A 15,500-nucleotide genomic window follows, 5' to 3' on the forward strand; every position below is an offset into this window, starting at 1 on the left:
CTACAGAAAGGATGTGGACGAATTGAGAGAGTCCAGCGGAGGGCAACGAAAATGAGCAGGGGGCTGGGGCACATGACATATGAGGAGAGGCTGAAGGAACTGGGCTTGTTTATTCTGCAGAAGAGAAGAGTGAGGAGGGATTTGATAGCAGCCTTCAACTACCTGAAGCGGGGGTTCCAAAGAGGATGGAGCTCGGCTGTTCTCAGTGGTGGCAGATGACAGAACAAGGAGGAATGGTCTCAAGTTGCAGTGGGGGAGGTCTAGGTTGGATATTAGGAAACACTATTTCACTAGGAGGGTGGTGAAGCACTGGAATGGGTTACCTAAGGAGTGGTGGAATCTCCTTCCTTAGAGGTTTTTAAAGCCTGGCTTGACAAAGCCTTGGCTGGGATGATTTAGTGGGTGTTGGTCCTGCTTTGAGCAAGGGGTTGGACGAGATGACCTGAGGTCTCTTTGAACCCTAATATTCTAGGATTCTATGAATGTTCAGATCAGTGCTTTTAGAGATAATGGAGTGGTGATGGATTTATTTGTTAGTACATCTCAATATCTCTCTTTGGAGCAAGAGCTGGGTAGAGATGTGTATGTGGAATGCAGTCAGGCTGCTCTCTTTTGTTAGTATCTTGGCGTTATAGAGCGAGATACAACTGCAATCTCCACCTTCAGCATTTCGCTCGAACTGCGTGTATTCTCTGTACGGTTTAGAGCTGGGTCAAGCCACATATTTCATTCCCAGCTCCTTACTTTCCCAGAGTGGTTTGGATCTCCGGGTTTTGGTTTATCCCATTTGGGTCACAGGAATTGGCCCAGTTGTTCAGATCTGAACTCCCCCTCAGTTGGGGTACGTGGTTTTGGTTCAGGCCCAGCTCTGGGTTTGTGTTGACTGAAAAATCCAAGCCTGTCTTAAAGGAGTCGCTCTTCTCGTTCCTAGGGGCACCCTGGTGCAATGGGGAGAACGGGCCCCCCAGGAGATCCAGGCCCCCCAGGCATGCCTGGTGTACCTACCGTTGTTCTCTGGAGAAATTCAAAGGAAGACTGGCTGGCGTTCATGGTGAGTGTAGGACACGCCCTTTTCTGCTGAGAGCTGAGAAGGAAAGGAAAACTCAGACTGCTTGCTCCCCAGGGCAGTGCATTTTAGGGTGAACTGCACAGCATCTGGCTCCTCCTGAAAACCCATACCCCTGAGCAGAGAGGTGCAGCTGGAACTGGGGAGGTGGCTTTCTTGCCAGGGTAAAACGAAAATGGGACTTACAGTTTCTGCCTGGAAATAGTGTCACTTCAGTAACACCTGGCACCTGCGGCTCTCAGAGTTTCTGAGACACCAGTTGAGCCTCACATTGTCAGGCAGCAAATAAGTTCTAAGACCTTCTGACAGCTGGGGAAACTGAGGCACAGAGAAGTTAATTGTCAGATTTTAAAAGCCTGATCTTCATGTTTGTGAATGCCTGCTCCAGCCTCAATTATGGCAGTGTTGGGTCAGAGCCTGGCATAGAATCCAGGAATCCTAGTCCCATGCCCTGTCCACTTGGCCACACAGCCTTCCTCTGAAGAGCCTACAATCTAATTTCCAACCTGGCCCTATGCCTGAGGGTAGTGGGGAAGGCAGGTGAGAGTTCTGGCAGTAAGACTGAGTGGTTTCTCAGCCTAGGCATGTTCATGTCTTCAGCACATCTACATTTCTTTGATGATCTACTCACATCTTGTAAGCATCCAAGGAGAAGCTGGTCTTAAGGAGGCTCTTAGCATTGTCCTGCACAGTAAGCATTCCACGGGCCAGAGGATCAAAAAACTCATTGTCACTCAGAACACAAACTCTGGGGAGCAGTAAGAGAAAACCCTGCTACCCCCAAGTCAGAAACTCCCCCCAGGCATCAGCAGCAAGGTTTGAACCCACGATCTGCCACACCAAAGCAGAAGACTCTACCAGTTAACCTAAAGGAGGAACTCTGCTAGCAGATAGTAACCATAGGCAATTAATCCTTTCTGTTGCTTAATTTATAATGAAAGGTGTCAGGGCTCAAGCAATTTTTTTTACATTCATAACCGATGCAGCAAGCCCAGAGGTGCCAGGGCTCAGCCCTAGCACAAATGAAGCACTGATCCTTTCTGTGGACCAGCCATGAAATGAAAAGAGGGGTTTGACACTCTGACCCAGTGCGCTGTGCCGGTGTGAGGAGTGCTGTATATTCTGGCACACGCGCTTTGATTAGTCATAACTTCACTGGCAGGCTTCCTGCAGTCACAGCAGCAGTGTCGCCAGGGGTAAATTCTGCAAAGCGGTGGAGCCCGTAGCAGCAGCAGCCTCCCTGCTTCACGTACCCGCCTCTTCCGGTTTGCCAAAGATCAACGCTGAACAAGCCGCCGCTGGGATTCCTCGGGAGGGCTAATCCGTGGTTTTCTGTTTCAAGCGTTAGGGGTTTGATTTTTTTTTTTCCTTCCTAACCCACATTCCCAAACTTTGTCCTGGGGCAGGGGGAGGGAAAGCAATCCTGATTCAAACCACATGGAAAGAACAGCAAGACTCCTAAGGAGAAACATGTTTCAGGCCGGTGACAATTCCAATTGAAGCTGTCCTGGCATGAAATGGAAGCCGTATGTTTGGCATCTATTACTTTTCCTTTATTAGAACTGCATGCTGCTGCGACGTGATGTTAGGGAAGGTATATTAAAACATCAAAGGCCTTTAATGCTTTTTAAAGCCGCCATCGTATTCCCTGCTGGCCGTGATGCGTGCCGGCGGGGTTGCAGGCCGGGTCTGCAGGAGTAGCACATGTTGCTATTTCAGAGCCTACCACAGCCCTGCTTTTTAGTGCTGAGCCAGTGTCCCCATGCAGCAGCCATGATGTGTAGCCACTGGGCCAGCCACTCTACAAACTGGCTTTACAAACAAGCCTTCCAGCACTCCGAAGGGAGGGCCAACTGTTGATGTTAACCCGTGTTCCAGATGGGGAGTCAGGGACCAAGGCTTTATTGTAAGTAACTGGCCTGAGGTGATGTAGCAAGTCAGTGGCATAGCCAGGAATAGGGCTGTTGAAGGCCTAAATAGCCACAGTGGCAGAAAAATAATGAATTCTACAACTGACTGGAAGATTGTACCCCAGGTTTCAGGCACAGACCTGGCCATGGTAATCCACCTGTTCACAACATCCCAGGCTGGATTAATGCCCCTCGGATCTAGGAGTGAAGCCACTGCAGTCTGAAGAAGGTCCAGGTTGTACCAAATGCATCCACCTACCTGCTTAGCAACGCTGGTTGCCCTGAAAGCATCACCCCAGGCTCCCCATAGATTAGAATGCAGTTCTAGATCTCTGTTCTTATCACTGAAGTCCTTGATGGGGCTAGTCCTGAGATCGGTTTTCCTCCTGCTGCCGTGGCTTCCCATGACAGTTGCAGTTGACAGGATCAGCCAATAATCGGGGACTTATGGGTGCAGGAGGCAGGATGTTGGCAGAAGCTGGAGCGGTACTATGGACCCCGTCCCCACAAGAGGTGGGAACAACCAGGGGCTTTACCAGGTTCAGAACTGATCTGTCAGAGTTAGCTTTTGTTGGGTTCCTATAGACGTCCCCGCACACCGACTATAATCTGCTGTTTCTCCTGCAGGTTGGGACAGAAGAGAGAGATGTTGTTGTTTCTGCTTGTGAGGTTCTCCGATGACAGGGGCCGCCAAAGACCCGAGATAGTCAGATGCAGAATCTCTGACTCCTAGGCTATGGGTATGTCTGCACTACAGTGGCATAGCTGCAGTGCTGAGCTACCCTACTGTGGTGTAAGCACTTCGCATAGCAATGGAAGGTGATACCTCAGAGGAAATAACACTTTGTGTGCTTAAACCCCTAAAGCAATGTCTTGCAGGGATCTGGAAAGATCTCTCTTTTTCACTCTGCACTACTGATGTGTTGGCCATCCTGATTATTGGGTAAGAGGGGAAGGAATCGCCCGTGCTTAGGGTGACGAGGTGTGAGAGACCCAGCTTGGATTCTCTGCTCTGCCAGAAACTTTCTGTGACACTCATGGCAAGTCCACTTAGCCTCTCCGTGCTTCAGTTCCCCAACTGTAAAATATGGATAACAGCACTGTGCTGCCTTGCAGGGTGTTGTGAGGAGCAATGCATTAATTACTGTGAAGTGCTCAGATATCACCATGATGGGGACTCAGTAAATACCTTAGAGTCATTCTGCTGAAGCATCAGCTATTGGTAGGGCCCTATCAAATTCACGGCCATGAAAAATGCGTCACAGACTGTGAAATCTGGTTTCCCCCCTGTGAAATCTGGTCTTTTGTGTGCTTTTACCCTCTACTATAGAGATTTCACGGGGGAGATCAGCCTTTCTCAAATTGGGGGTCCTGACCCAAAAGGGAGTTGCAAGGTTATTTTAGTGGGGTCATGGTATTGCCACCCTTACTTCTGGGCTGCCTTCCGAGCTGGGCGGTCGGCGAGCGGGGGCTGCTGACTGAGGCCCCAGCTCTGCAGGCAGCAGGGCAGAAGGAAGGGTGACAACACCCCACCAGGCCACCTTTACTTCTGCGCTGCTGCTGGCGGCGGCCCTGCCTTCAGAGCCGGGCAGCGGGAGAGCGGCAGCTGCTTGGCAGGAGCCCAGCGCCGAAGGCAGAGCAGCCGCCAGCAGCAGCGCAGAAGGAAGAGTCGCAGTACCGCAGGCCCCCCTACAGTAAGCCTTACGACACCCCCCGCACACCTCCAGGACCCCTACCGTTACAACCCTCTGAAATTTCAGATTTTAATCGTGGAAATCATAAAATTTATTATTTTTTAAAATCCTATGACCATGAAATTGACCAAAATGGACCATGAATTTGGTAGGGCCCTCGCTATTGGCCACTGCTGCCATGGATAGACCAATGGTTTGACCTGGTGCGGCACAGCCTGTCTGTGTGGTCGTGTGTCGCCAACACAGGTTGATCAATTAACCGTCCAGGTTCCGAGCTGGCTCTGGGAAGCCATTGGAGCGTGTCCGTGAGGCGTATGCTTTGTGACGCCAGCTCCATGTCCTGGCTTCACCTCTGCTAAGGGGAACCCACCTTTTATTATTCCAGACGGAGGTGTAGGGGAGAAAGGAGGGACAACGCAGGTTTCACAAAGCGAGCTTGTAACAAGAATGCTTCGTCACTGCTGCCAGCAGCTCCATCAGCCAAGTGCAGGTGTGCTGCAAAAGCAAGTGCTCGGGGTGGGGTGGAGGAGGTGAGGCCAGTACGTGGCGTCTCAGGGATGCGTTCCTCTCGGTGTGTGTTGGTTACATTCTTGGGTTGGGTGTTCTTGTAAACGTTACTTCCGCAGAAAGACGTCTTTCCCCTTTGTAAATAACATCAAAGAGGAAGGGATGGGTGGGGGAGCTGTGAAGGTGCCAACATGACTGGGGAGGGGAGTTCACCACATGGGAAATGCAAACTGATTTCAAGGCAGTGGGGCCACTGTTGCTTATGATCTCCTGTTAGCAATGTGTCAGTGGGGGAAAGGTTGGAGGGGAAGTGAGAGATGCTTCTGGAAGAGGGGACGGGAGACCTGCAGGTGCTTGGCAGGAGATGAGAGGGAATCCTCGGGACTATGAGCACTGCTTTTGATATTACTCATCACCAGCCAAGCCAGCAAAGGGATTTTTCACATCACCTGTTTGGACATGAGCAGCTGCATTTCCATCAAAAAAGATAACCCTGCCCTGTGGACACTTGGGTCGTTCCTACAGGTGTTCTCCTGCTAGGTTAGTCTGCACCTGCTGTCACTTGAGTGAAGCCACTGAACTTCCCCAGCTCTCACTCACGGGTACCACGGAGAGCGTCCACTGCATGGCAGCCAGATGTGATGCAGCATGTTTGTGCTGCGACTCGTGTTGCATTGGAGAGGGGAGGTTTGTGCCATCCAAGATGTTGGCTGGGTCCATCAAGGGTCTATATAGCATCTGTTGTTTTCATTCCTAGATAGTGAAGAGATTGTTGCTTCTCCTATTAAGGTAGAAGGAATGTGAATACTTTACTTATCCCTTCTTGTGAGGTCACAATTCTGTATTTATTACAGATTGGGAACAAACCCAGCACGTGGAATCTGAACCTTTCAAAATTTCTGAGAAGCTTGGACTTGGGCTCCCTAGATCCAAATCTGCCTCTTTGATTTTTGTTTTGTTTTGTTTCAGGCCAGATCAGAACTATAAGGGAGGGTGAATTTCAGGTTTGGATGATGCCAGACTCCTCCTGAGAATTCAAACTGGCTGAAATGGCATGAGGTTTGCACTGTTTATCCAAACTCTTGGCTAAAGCCAACCCAGCATCCACACCATTTTGATTGCCTACTGCCACAGACCAGAAATTCAGTAAATAACTAATATCGATGATAGAATTACAGAAGTTAGAGATGGATGAAACCTGTGGGTTTATCTAATCCCCATCTCCTTTCCATAAAAGGGCTAACCTCATAATGTGCATTTGGGATCGGCCACCTATGTGATCAGTTGCCTTTCCAGTTCTCATCTGCCTGCAAAATGGGGTGAAGTGACATCTTAGTATTGGAGTTAGAACTCCATGGTATCTCAGTATTGTCAGAACTGTGACATTCCTAGTTCTGAACTCTGCCCAGATATAGCCGCACTTTTCTCCCACCTGCACGTAGTGCCAGTTTTATTTAGAGACATTTTGTATTAAAGCTCCTGGTTTGGTCTCATGCACTTGCATTCTGTTTGTTTAACATGCCTAAACTCTATCACTTAAAAATATTGTCCAAAGCCATATTTCTTCTGAGTATCGTGCGCCTACAGTACACAGTGGTATTGTCGTTGGAGGGAACAGATGGCATCTGTAACAGGGTTTTGGAGACTGATTCTCTAGTGCTCTGTGTTCTCGGCAGAGATGGTGTATTCTCTTGCTACATGTGGCTGCTGAACAAAACATGGACCCTTGTGTATCATGGGACCCAGTGGCTGGCCCCTTGCTCTTAGCCATTTGCTACTCTTCAGGTGAAAAGAGCTATTAGGAAAGATAATGCTGAGTAGTTGAAAGGCCACCCCAGTAACTGCAGTGGTGGAGGATGTGATGGATTGGACCCCCTCCCCCCTATCCAGGATGCCACCTGATATACTGGGGGTTCACTGAGCCTCTCCTGTTCCTCCAGCCTGGATTCCCTCTCTGTTTTGCTGAATTAGGCTTTCCGGCCTATTGCAGCGCACACACACACAGGTAGGGCCACATGCAGCTGCAGACATAGACTGAAGTCAGCTCTGTGTGAGAGGACTTACCCGGCACTCACGTGCACACCCCTTTTGCGGGATAAACTCTAAATAATACTGTCTTGCGCTGTATAGAAAGATCTGCGCGGCACAAGCTCATAAAAATTTGCCCTTTCCCTCAATGTGGAGACAGATGTGCACAGCTTCTTGCCGCCCCTTCCCCCCAATATGAATTCCACAAACTGGGTTATGTTATATACAAGAAATACGTTTATTAACTACAAAAGGTAAATTTTACGTGATTATAAAGGATATCAAACATATCAAAGCAGATTACCTTAGTAAATAGACAAAAACAGAAAACTGAGCTTAACATGCTCTTTTGCTGTGACCTGGGTCAAACAGTTCCTGTCAAGGTTCCTCCCCCACTCTGAACTCTAGGGTACAGATGTGGGGACCTGCATGAAAAACCTCCTAAGCTTATCTTTACCAGCTTAGGTCAAAACTTCCCCAAGGTACAAAATATTCCACCCGTTGTCCTTGGACTGGCCGCTACCACCACCAAACTAATACTGGTTACTGGGGAAGAGCTGTTTGGACGCGTCCTTCCCCCCAAAATACTTCCCAAAACCTTGCACCCCACTTCCTGGACAAGGTTTGGTAAAAAGCCTCACCAATTTGCCTAGGTGACCACAGACCCAAACCCTTGGATCTGAGAACAATGAAAAAGCATTCAGTTTCTTACAAGAAGGCTTTTGATAAAAATAGAAGTAAATAGAAATAAAGAAATCCCCCCTGTAAAATCAGGATGGTAGATATCTTACAGGGTAATTAGATTAAAAAAACATAGAGAACCCCTCTAGGCAAAACCTTAAGTTACAAAAAAGATACACAGACAGAAATAGTTATTCTATTCAGCACAATCCTTTTCTCAGCCATTTAAAGAAATCATAATCTAACACATACCTAGCTAGATTACTTACTAAAAGTTCTAAGACTCCATTCCTGGTCTATCCCCGGCAGAAACCAGCATATAGACAGACACAGACCCCCTGTTTCTCTCCCTCCTCCCAGCTTTTGAAAGTATCTTGTCTCCTCATTGGTCATTTTGGTCAGGTGCCAGCGAGGTTACCTTTAGCTTCTTAACCCTTTACAGGTGAGAGGAGCTTTCCCCTGGCCAGGAGGGATTTCAAAGGGGTTTACCCTTCCCTTTATATTTATGACAGTTCCCATGGTGTAGTGCTGTCTCTGGGAAGTTTCTATTGTACACAGTTCCTGGGGCAATCCTTGTACTTGTGTACATTTCCTCAGTAAGCCATTAACATTGTTTGGCCTTTTTACTGTCGTACCTGAAAGGCTGCTTGTGGGTGTTTTCAACCTCAGGACATATTTCAGCAATACATACATAGTCAAACTTCATAACTTCACACATGACGATAGCACATACAGTCCAATGAGATATTACTGTCTAGCAGATCAGGACTTTTAGAATGACACCTCACAAGGCATGCTTTGTATAAGACATATTCTAATTACATGACAGTGGTGAATATGGGGTGTCAAGGTGTAACAGAGGAGATTTAGCTTTAGGCTCGGGTAATGATACTGTTACAGCTTTGCTGGCAAGGAAGAATATGATGTATACTGAAACAAATGCAAAGTGTAACAATGCATCCACACTCCAGATTGACAGGCTACACGCTCACTGATCTCTTTGTCAGTGTAATACGGGAATCTTCATTTTCCCTGCAACTCTTTTGTTGTGAGGTCACAACTGACTTTGTGTAACCATCGGAGCTCACCTGGGTGGCTCTGAAATGTTCTGTTGCTCGGGAAGTGGCTGTTCTCCTGAGAGAGAGAGAGAGACTTCCTTGAGACCTTGGATGACCTCAGAGGAGGCACCAGGTTGGTGTAGTCCACACAGCACGAGGTTTTCATATATTCCCTGAGGTTTGGTTGTTTTCAGGCTCAGCCTTTCAAAGTTTGTTTGGCCAGCTTGCTCAGCTACTGATCTGGCTTTTAAAACTTGGTGGGTTTTTTTTTTTCCAGAACATTGTTCCTTTATTACTTGGGGGAAACAGGTTTTCCACCATCCATGATGAGCCTTGAGGACTCCCTCCCCTTGCAGTCTTTCTGGCCTTTACCCCCTTTTCTCACTCTTAAAGCCCCCCACTAAGCCTTCTGAGTGGGATGGTTTGGTCAGGGCTCCTTTCAGAACCTGTCTGTCATTCCTTTAACCTTCCTGGGATGGGTCTTGTGGGTGAGGTGCTCTGCTGCCATCGTAACCTGAACACGACAGTGAAATCAGTAGAAGAGTGAGGGTACGTCCCATGCTTCCAACAGCCAGGGCCAGCTCCAGTGTTTTTGCCGCCCCAAGCGGCAAAGAAACCCAAAACTTGCCGCCGAACGGGGAGGCAGAATCCTGCCCGCCGAACCCGGAGGTGGAGTGATGGTGTGGCCACCGAATCGCCGCCAGTGAGCAAAGAGAAGAGTCGTGACCCTGCTGCCGAATTGCCGCCAAGCACGAAACGCACTGTGACGGAGCGACTGCCGAATTCCCGCCGCTGCCGAGGGCAGGTTGCCGCCCCAGAGCCCGACGTCCTGCTGCCCCTTTACATTTGTCACCCCAGGCACCTGCTTGGTTCGCTGGTGCCTGGAGCTGGCCCTGCCGACAGCACATCTGTTGCCTTCTGCTTGGAGTAGTGCTACCTGGACCATTAGGCAGTTACTGTTGCTTTTGACTAATGCGGAGCAGTAGCCTGCCCTGTGCTGAGTGAGAATGAGCCTGAGAATCCAGTGAGGTCTTTCTCTGATGGCAGTGCAGTGCCCAAAGTGGTGGGACTGGGAGGACAACACTGTGCTGAAGCGCTGGTGAGCTAGCAAGCTGCAGAACCCAGGAGGCAGGTGGTAATTGCTACAGAACAGCTACAGTCAGATCCATGAATTAGCTCTTCGTTTCTTTCTCATTCTCTCTGTTTTTTCCAGTGAAACTGCTCCAGCATAGTAACGTTATTTATATGATGATACTGGGGCAGTGGCGATGAGGTTCAGCAGGTAACACTGTAGTGATCACACAAGTTACTCTGGAGCTGCTGTTGTTGCCAGGCTGTTACTGCCTAGATTCTGCAGCGCATCTCAGGGTAACCATTTAAATAGCTTGGGGCCAACCTGGACCACGTCTTTCTCCAGTTACGTTGGTGAAAGGACCACGGCAGATCCCTGAGAGAAGGAGAGTCAAAGGGGGATTGCTAGCAAATGAAGGGTACGTTTTCTCCTCTCTAACAAAATATTCTGGAATGTTCTAGAACTCTGCTTCTGATAAGCATCCAGAGGGTGGAATACCATTAAAAGAAGTCTAGATGGCCTCCCTACACCCCTCTCCCCCCCAAAAGACATTTCTGCCTATACTGTTCCCATGCTCCGAGAGCAGTTTCCTACCAGGAGGCAACAGGGCTGGCCCTTCCTGATGTTCTCTTGTGATAAACATTACACAATGCAGACCCTAATATGGAGATGTCTCCTAGAGCAGAAGGTAAAAACATTCATTAGAGTGGGGAGTTCTTTCCACTGATCAGAAGCGGTTGCGGTCATATCTAATTGCACTTAAATTGTTTCAAGATGATCTAGGGCTGCGTGACTCTTGGCAGGAATCACTGCCATGGTCTGGTTCCAGGCCTTTTGTTGACAAGTCTCTCACAGGACTCCTGAGGGGAGAAAAAAGTCCCTGGTTGAGTGTCAAGGTGTCACTATGGATTAAAACTAGTTAAGCAATGGCCAAATAGCCAACAGAGTTGAGATGGGCAGTTTCTTGTATCAGTAAGAACTTTTCATAGACACTTAGATTTCAAGGCCAGAAGGAACCATTGTGGTCATCTAGTCCGTCCCCCTATATAACACAGACCAGGGACCTTCCTCCTTACTAATGGGGGATCTCCATGGTTGATATTGGGACCATTTACGGCTGATTTTAAATAATGATTTGGAGGAGGATGCTAGCAGTGAGTTGGAGACATGTGCTGGAGCCTCTGAAGCCTTAGGGATAGGGGAAAGGCCATGGTGAACGTTGAGAAATTACAGCTGGATTCAGCCAGCAACACCCTGGCTGGTGAAATTCAATGTGGACAAATGTAGGGTGGCAAAAACCAGTCTAAGCATACCTGTGTCCATGGACTCTGAACCTGAGGCTTCCTCTGGGAAAGTGTGGAGACCTAGGAGTCAAGAGGAATGGGGAGATGAGAGCACCTAATGTGGTCTTGGGATGCATCAGGCAAGGTATTTCCAGAAGAGACAAGGAGATGCTAGTACCGTTATACAAGGCACTGGTGAGACCTCATCTGGAATATTGTGTGCAGTTCTGGTCTCCCATGTTTAAGAAGGATTAATTCAAACGGGAACAGGTACAGAGAAGGGCTACTAGGATGATCTGAGGAATGTATACTTGTCTTATGAAAGGAGACTCAGTGAGCTTGGCTTGTTTAGCCTAACTAAAAGAAGGCTGAGGGGAGATATGATTGCTCTCTATAAATATATCAGAGGGATAAATACCATGGAGGGAAAAGAATTATTTAAGCTTAGTACCAGTGTGGACACAAGAACAAATGGATATAAACTGGCCATCAGGAAGTTTAGACTTGAAATTAGACGAAGGTTTCTAACCATCAAAGGAGTGAAGTTCTGGTACAGCCTTCCCAGGGAAGCAGTGGGAGCAAACAACATATCTGGCTTCAAACAAAGCTTGATAAGTTTATGGAGGAGATGATATGATGGGATAGCCTAATTTTGGCAATTAATTGATCTTCGACTACTAGTGGTAGATATGCCCAATGGCCTGTGATGAGATGTTAGATGGGGTGGGATCTGAGTTACTACAGAGAATTCTTTCCTGGGTGTCTGGCTGGTGAGTCTTGCCCACATGCGCAGGGTTTAGCTGATGGCCATATTTGGGGTCGGGAAGGAATTTTCCCCCAGGGCAGATTGGTAGAGGCCCTGGGGGTTTTTCGCTTTCCTGTGCAGCGTGGGGCACAGGTCACTTGCTGGAGGATTCTCTGCACTTTGAAGTCTTTAAACCACAATTTGAGGACTTCAATAGCTCAGACATAAGTTCGGGGTTTGTTACAGGAGTTGGTGAGTGAGATTCTGTGGCGTGCGTTGTGCAGGAGGTCAGACTAGACAATCATAATGGTCCCTTCTGACCTTAAAGTCTATGATTCTATGATTTGGACGAAGATTTCCACCTAATAGTATGCCTCTCAAGTTAGAGAAGCAAATGAGAGACTAAGGGGTAGGTTCCATTAGAATGACAATCACACTCCTTTATCGAATTAGGATATAGTTGACATTGCAAATGTTTTCAGAAGACTGGAGAAGTCACTTGGCATTGCTGTACTCAGAAGTCCATGGTTATGGGGTTATACTGAAAACCAATCACTCCCTTTTCAACCTTGCTCCATAACTTGAGGTCAAGAGGTCATGCTAGGAAGTGAATGGCTGGTAAATTTAGAACAAAGGAAACTATTGCTTCATGAAAGGTAGTTAACCACTAGGGATTTACTGCCACAAAAAGGCAGGGTCAATTCTGTGGTTGGGTAACTTTGTGATCGTAATAACTTTGATCTGAAGTAAAGGTGGAGTTAATCAATTCTCATGCTTCAGTGCATAAATTGGTCCCCAGTGAGAGGCCAGGAAGGGACTTTTTTTTGCACCAGTGTTCAGTATGGCATTGTGGAATTAGCTAGATGCTGCATGGGAGTGTATCACTGACCTACGAAGCATCCTGTATTAGGCACAATAAGAGGCAGGATTCAAACTAGTTGGCCCGTCACTGTGACCTCGCTCAGTGCTGGTGTTCTGTCACGTATAGTGTCTGCACTAATTGTTCCACTTTTCTGCTGACCAGAGCTCCTTCAGGCAAAGAGCTGCTTAAAATGCAGAAAGCAATCGATTTTCCTTGGCTTCTGAGGCCTGGATTCAGTCTGTATTCAGGGTTCAATTCTCTCTTTTGAAGTTTAACGAAACAGCGTCACAAGCCCCCAGTGCACCTGAGTTCACTGCTTCAGAAGCCATGGGGAGAAAGCATTGGCTGCATGCCAGTTCCTCCAGAGCCTCCACAAAAATAGCTCTGAAGAGGCTTCTGAGGGAAATGAGACTCCGTTGCAGTGGGCCACAGCCTGGCTTGACAGGCTGTCAGGGATTTTGCACATTTGCTCACATTAATCAATTTGGGATAAACTTTAAAGGAGCCGAAATGCCTGGTGCAGCATTAGAGCTAGTTAAATGTACCCATCCATCATCTGTCCAAGAGCCCTGCTTATTGCTAGAAATATTTCCATATGGTGAAAGACCTTTGTTTGTTTTTGTAAATGAGCTCTCTTAGACTCCCCTCCTTCTCTCTCCTCCTATATGTCCAACGAATAATCTGGGAAGGGGGCGGATTTCTCACAGCCTTGAAGACTTGAGCTGGGTATACAGCTGGGCAATGGATGGCAACCCAGTCCTATCAATGGTGTTTGGTTTCTGTTTGGAAACTGCTGTGCTTTTGTGCCTTTGTGGTGGACTTGGGGCTTGGGAAGAGCTGGCAGAATCAGGCACTAGTCTGTACTGGAGACCAGAATAAAGTGAAAAGGATGGGGGACAGGGGTAGGAAATAAGAACTTTCCCCTCCTGTGTTCCTGTCATTCATGCTGGTGAGAGAACTTCCAAAGGACTGGGGTATTGAATGTGTGCCCTAATGTTTTTAGGATGCTTCTCCAAACTAACTGAGCCCCTCAAGAAAACTGGACTGGAAATGTGTGGAAACGAGGCTTTCACCAAAAGTTTTTTAATTCCTCTAACTGGGCCAAAACTACTGAGAGATTAGCTTTCCAGGTCATGGTGTTTTTGTTTTCCTTTTTGGTGTTTTGTTTTTTAAAATGTTTATCATTTAATTTTCTTTTAAAGGTACAGTGGAGATATGATTCAGAAGTGCAGCAGCCCATAAATGAAAATCTGTTTGAGAGAAAGGTTCTTGTCATTTGGGTTTAGAGTAGAGCTGGTTAGAAAATGGAATTTCTGTCCTATGGGAAATTCTGACATTTTCAAAATTTGTTTCCGTTCCAATTCATGATGAAAGGTGGAAACTTTTGCAGAACAGAAACTCTAGAAAATGTCTATTCATCAACATCTAAGGGACCTTGTTGAAACATTAAAAGTCTAAAATAAAATATTAAATATATTGGAAAACATTAAATACAACACGTATATAGCATTTTAATTGAGATTGTATGATATGAAAGTCGAAAGAAGAAAGTCAATTTGAAATATTTCATTTTAGTGTTGAGTTGTTCCCTCAAATTTCATTGAAATCCACACATTTGGAAGTTGATGAAACAGCACTGTTGCACTGATCATTTTTCAACCAGCTCTAGTTTTGGATGAATGATTGGGTCATTTTTTAGACTGAGCTGGGGCAGACGACTCGACAGACACAGCTCACAGGACTGGCTTTCAGCAGTGGCTTACCGCTGTCGTTAGGTCCCAGGATAAGCACTCAGGGTTTTGTATTGCCTGCTGCAGTGGGTTGCTGGCTTCTTTTTGCACATCTCGGATGGTGGTGTGGAGTAGGGCTGGCTGGAAAACAAGAATTCCATTTTGCAAAACATTTCGCGGTCGCAGCAATTGGGCTTCATTCTGCATCAGGAGGAAACCGAGAGCTTTTGAATTTTTTTCATGAAAAACCGGAGAAACCGACCTAAGAATAGCTCAATAGAAGACCCAAATTCAAGTTCCTGTGCTGCCTGATTCAGAACAAGGGCTTGAACCTGGGCCTTCCACATCCTAGGCAAGTGCCATAATCTCTGGGCTATTCTGTTGGCTATTCTGGGGTCTCTCTGGTCAAACTGAGACAGAGAGAGAAATTCCAGCCTGGGCCTGATAAACTTTCCCAATGAACGTTTCATTGAAACCAATAATGGTTCCGTGAAGAATTTGTTTTGACTAATTGCATTTTCTGATGAAAACACATCTTGCTGGAAAAAACCCTGACCCGCTCCAGTTTGGAGTCCACAGTTCCTTTGGCCGAACACAGGGGTGGGGAACCGTTTTTCTATCGGGGCCATTGACCCAGATCAAAAATCAGCTGAGGCCACTGACAGCCCCCCGGGGGTGGAGGGGTGGAGGCTCCAGCCCTGAGGGGGGCACAGAGGCTCAGGGCTTCCCTAGGCTCTGGGGTGGAGCCAGAAATGGGTTCAGAGTGTAGGAGGGGGCTCCGGGCTGGGGCCAAGGGGTTTTGGGGTGCAGGGGATTGGGATGTGGGAGGGGGTGCAGCTCTGGGGGTGTGGGCTCTGGGGTGGG

At 47.5% G+C, this 15,500-nt stretch overlaps 1 protein-coding gene across 1 annotated transcript in view; it reads left to right on the forward strand.

Annotated features, from left to right (window-relative positions):
* LOC144276273 (uncharacterized) overlaps positions 1 to 15,500 on the forward strand; it is a 252,380-nt gene that overhangs the window by 133,612 nt on the left and 103,268 nt on the right. Inside the window, exon 9 of the mRNA XM_077836247.1 lies at positions 932 to 1,051. Within this exon, the coding sequence (XP_077692373.1) occupies positions 932 to 1,051 (120 nt within the window). The remainder of the gene's footprint in view (positions 1 to 931; positions 1,052 to 15,500) is intronic.

This window comes from Eretmochelys imbricata, chromosome 16 (genome assembly GCF_965152235.1).
Source record: "Eretmochelys imbricata isolate rEreImb1 chromosome 16, rEreImb1.hap1, whole genome shotgun sequence".
Classification (NCBI taxonomy): Eukaryota; Metazoa; Chordata; order Testudines; family Cheloniidae; genus Eretmochelys; species Eretmochelys imbricata.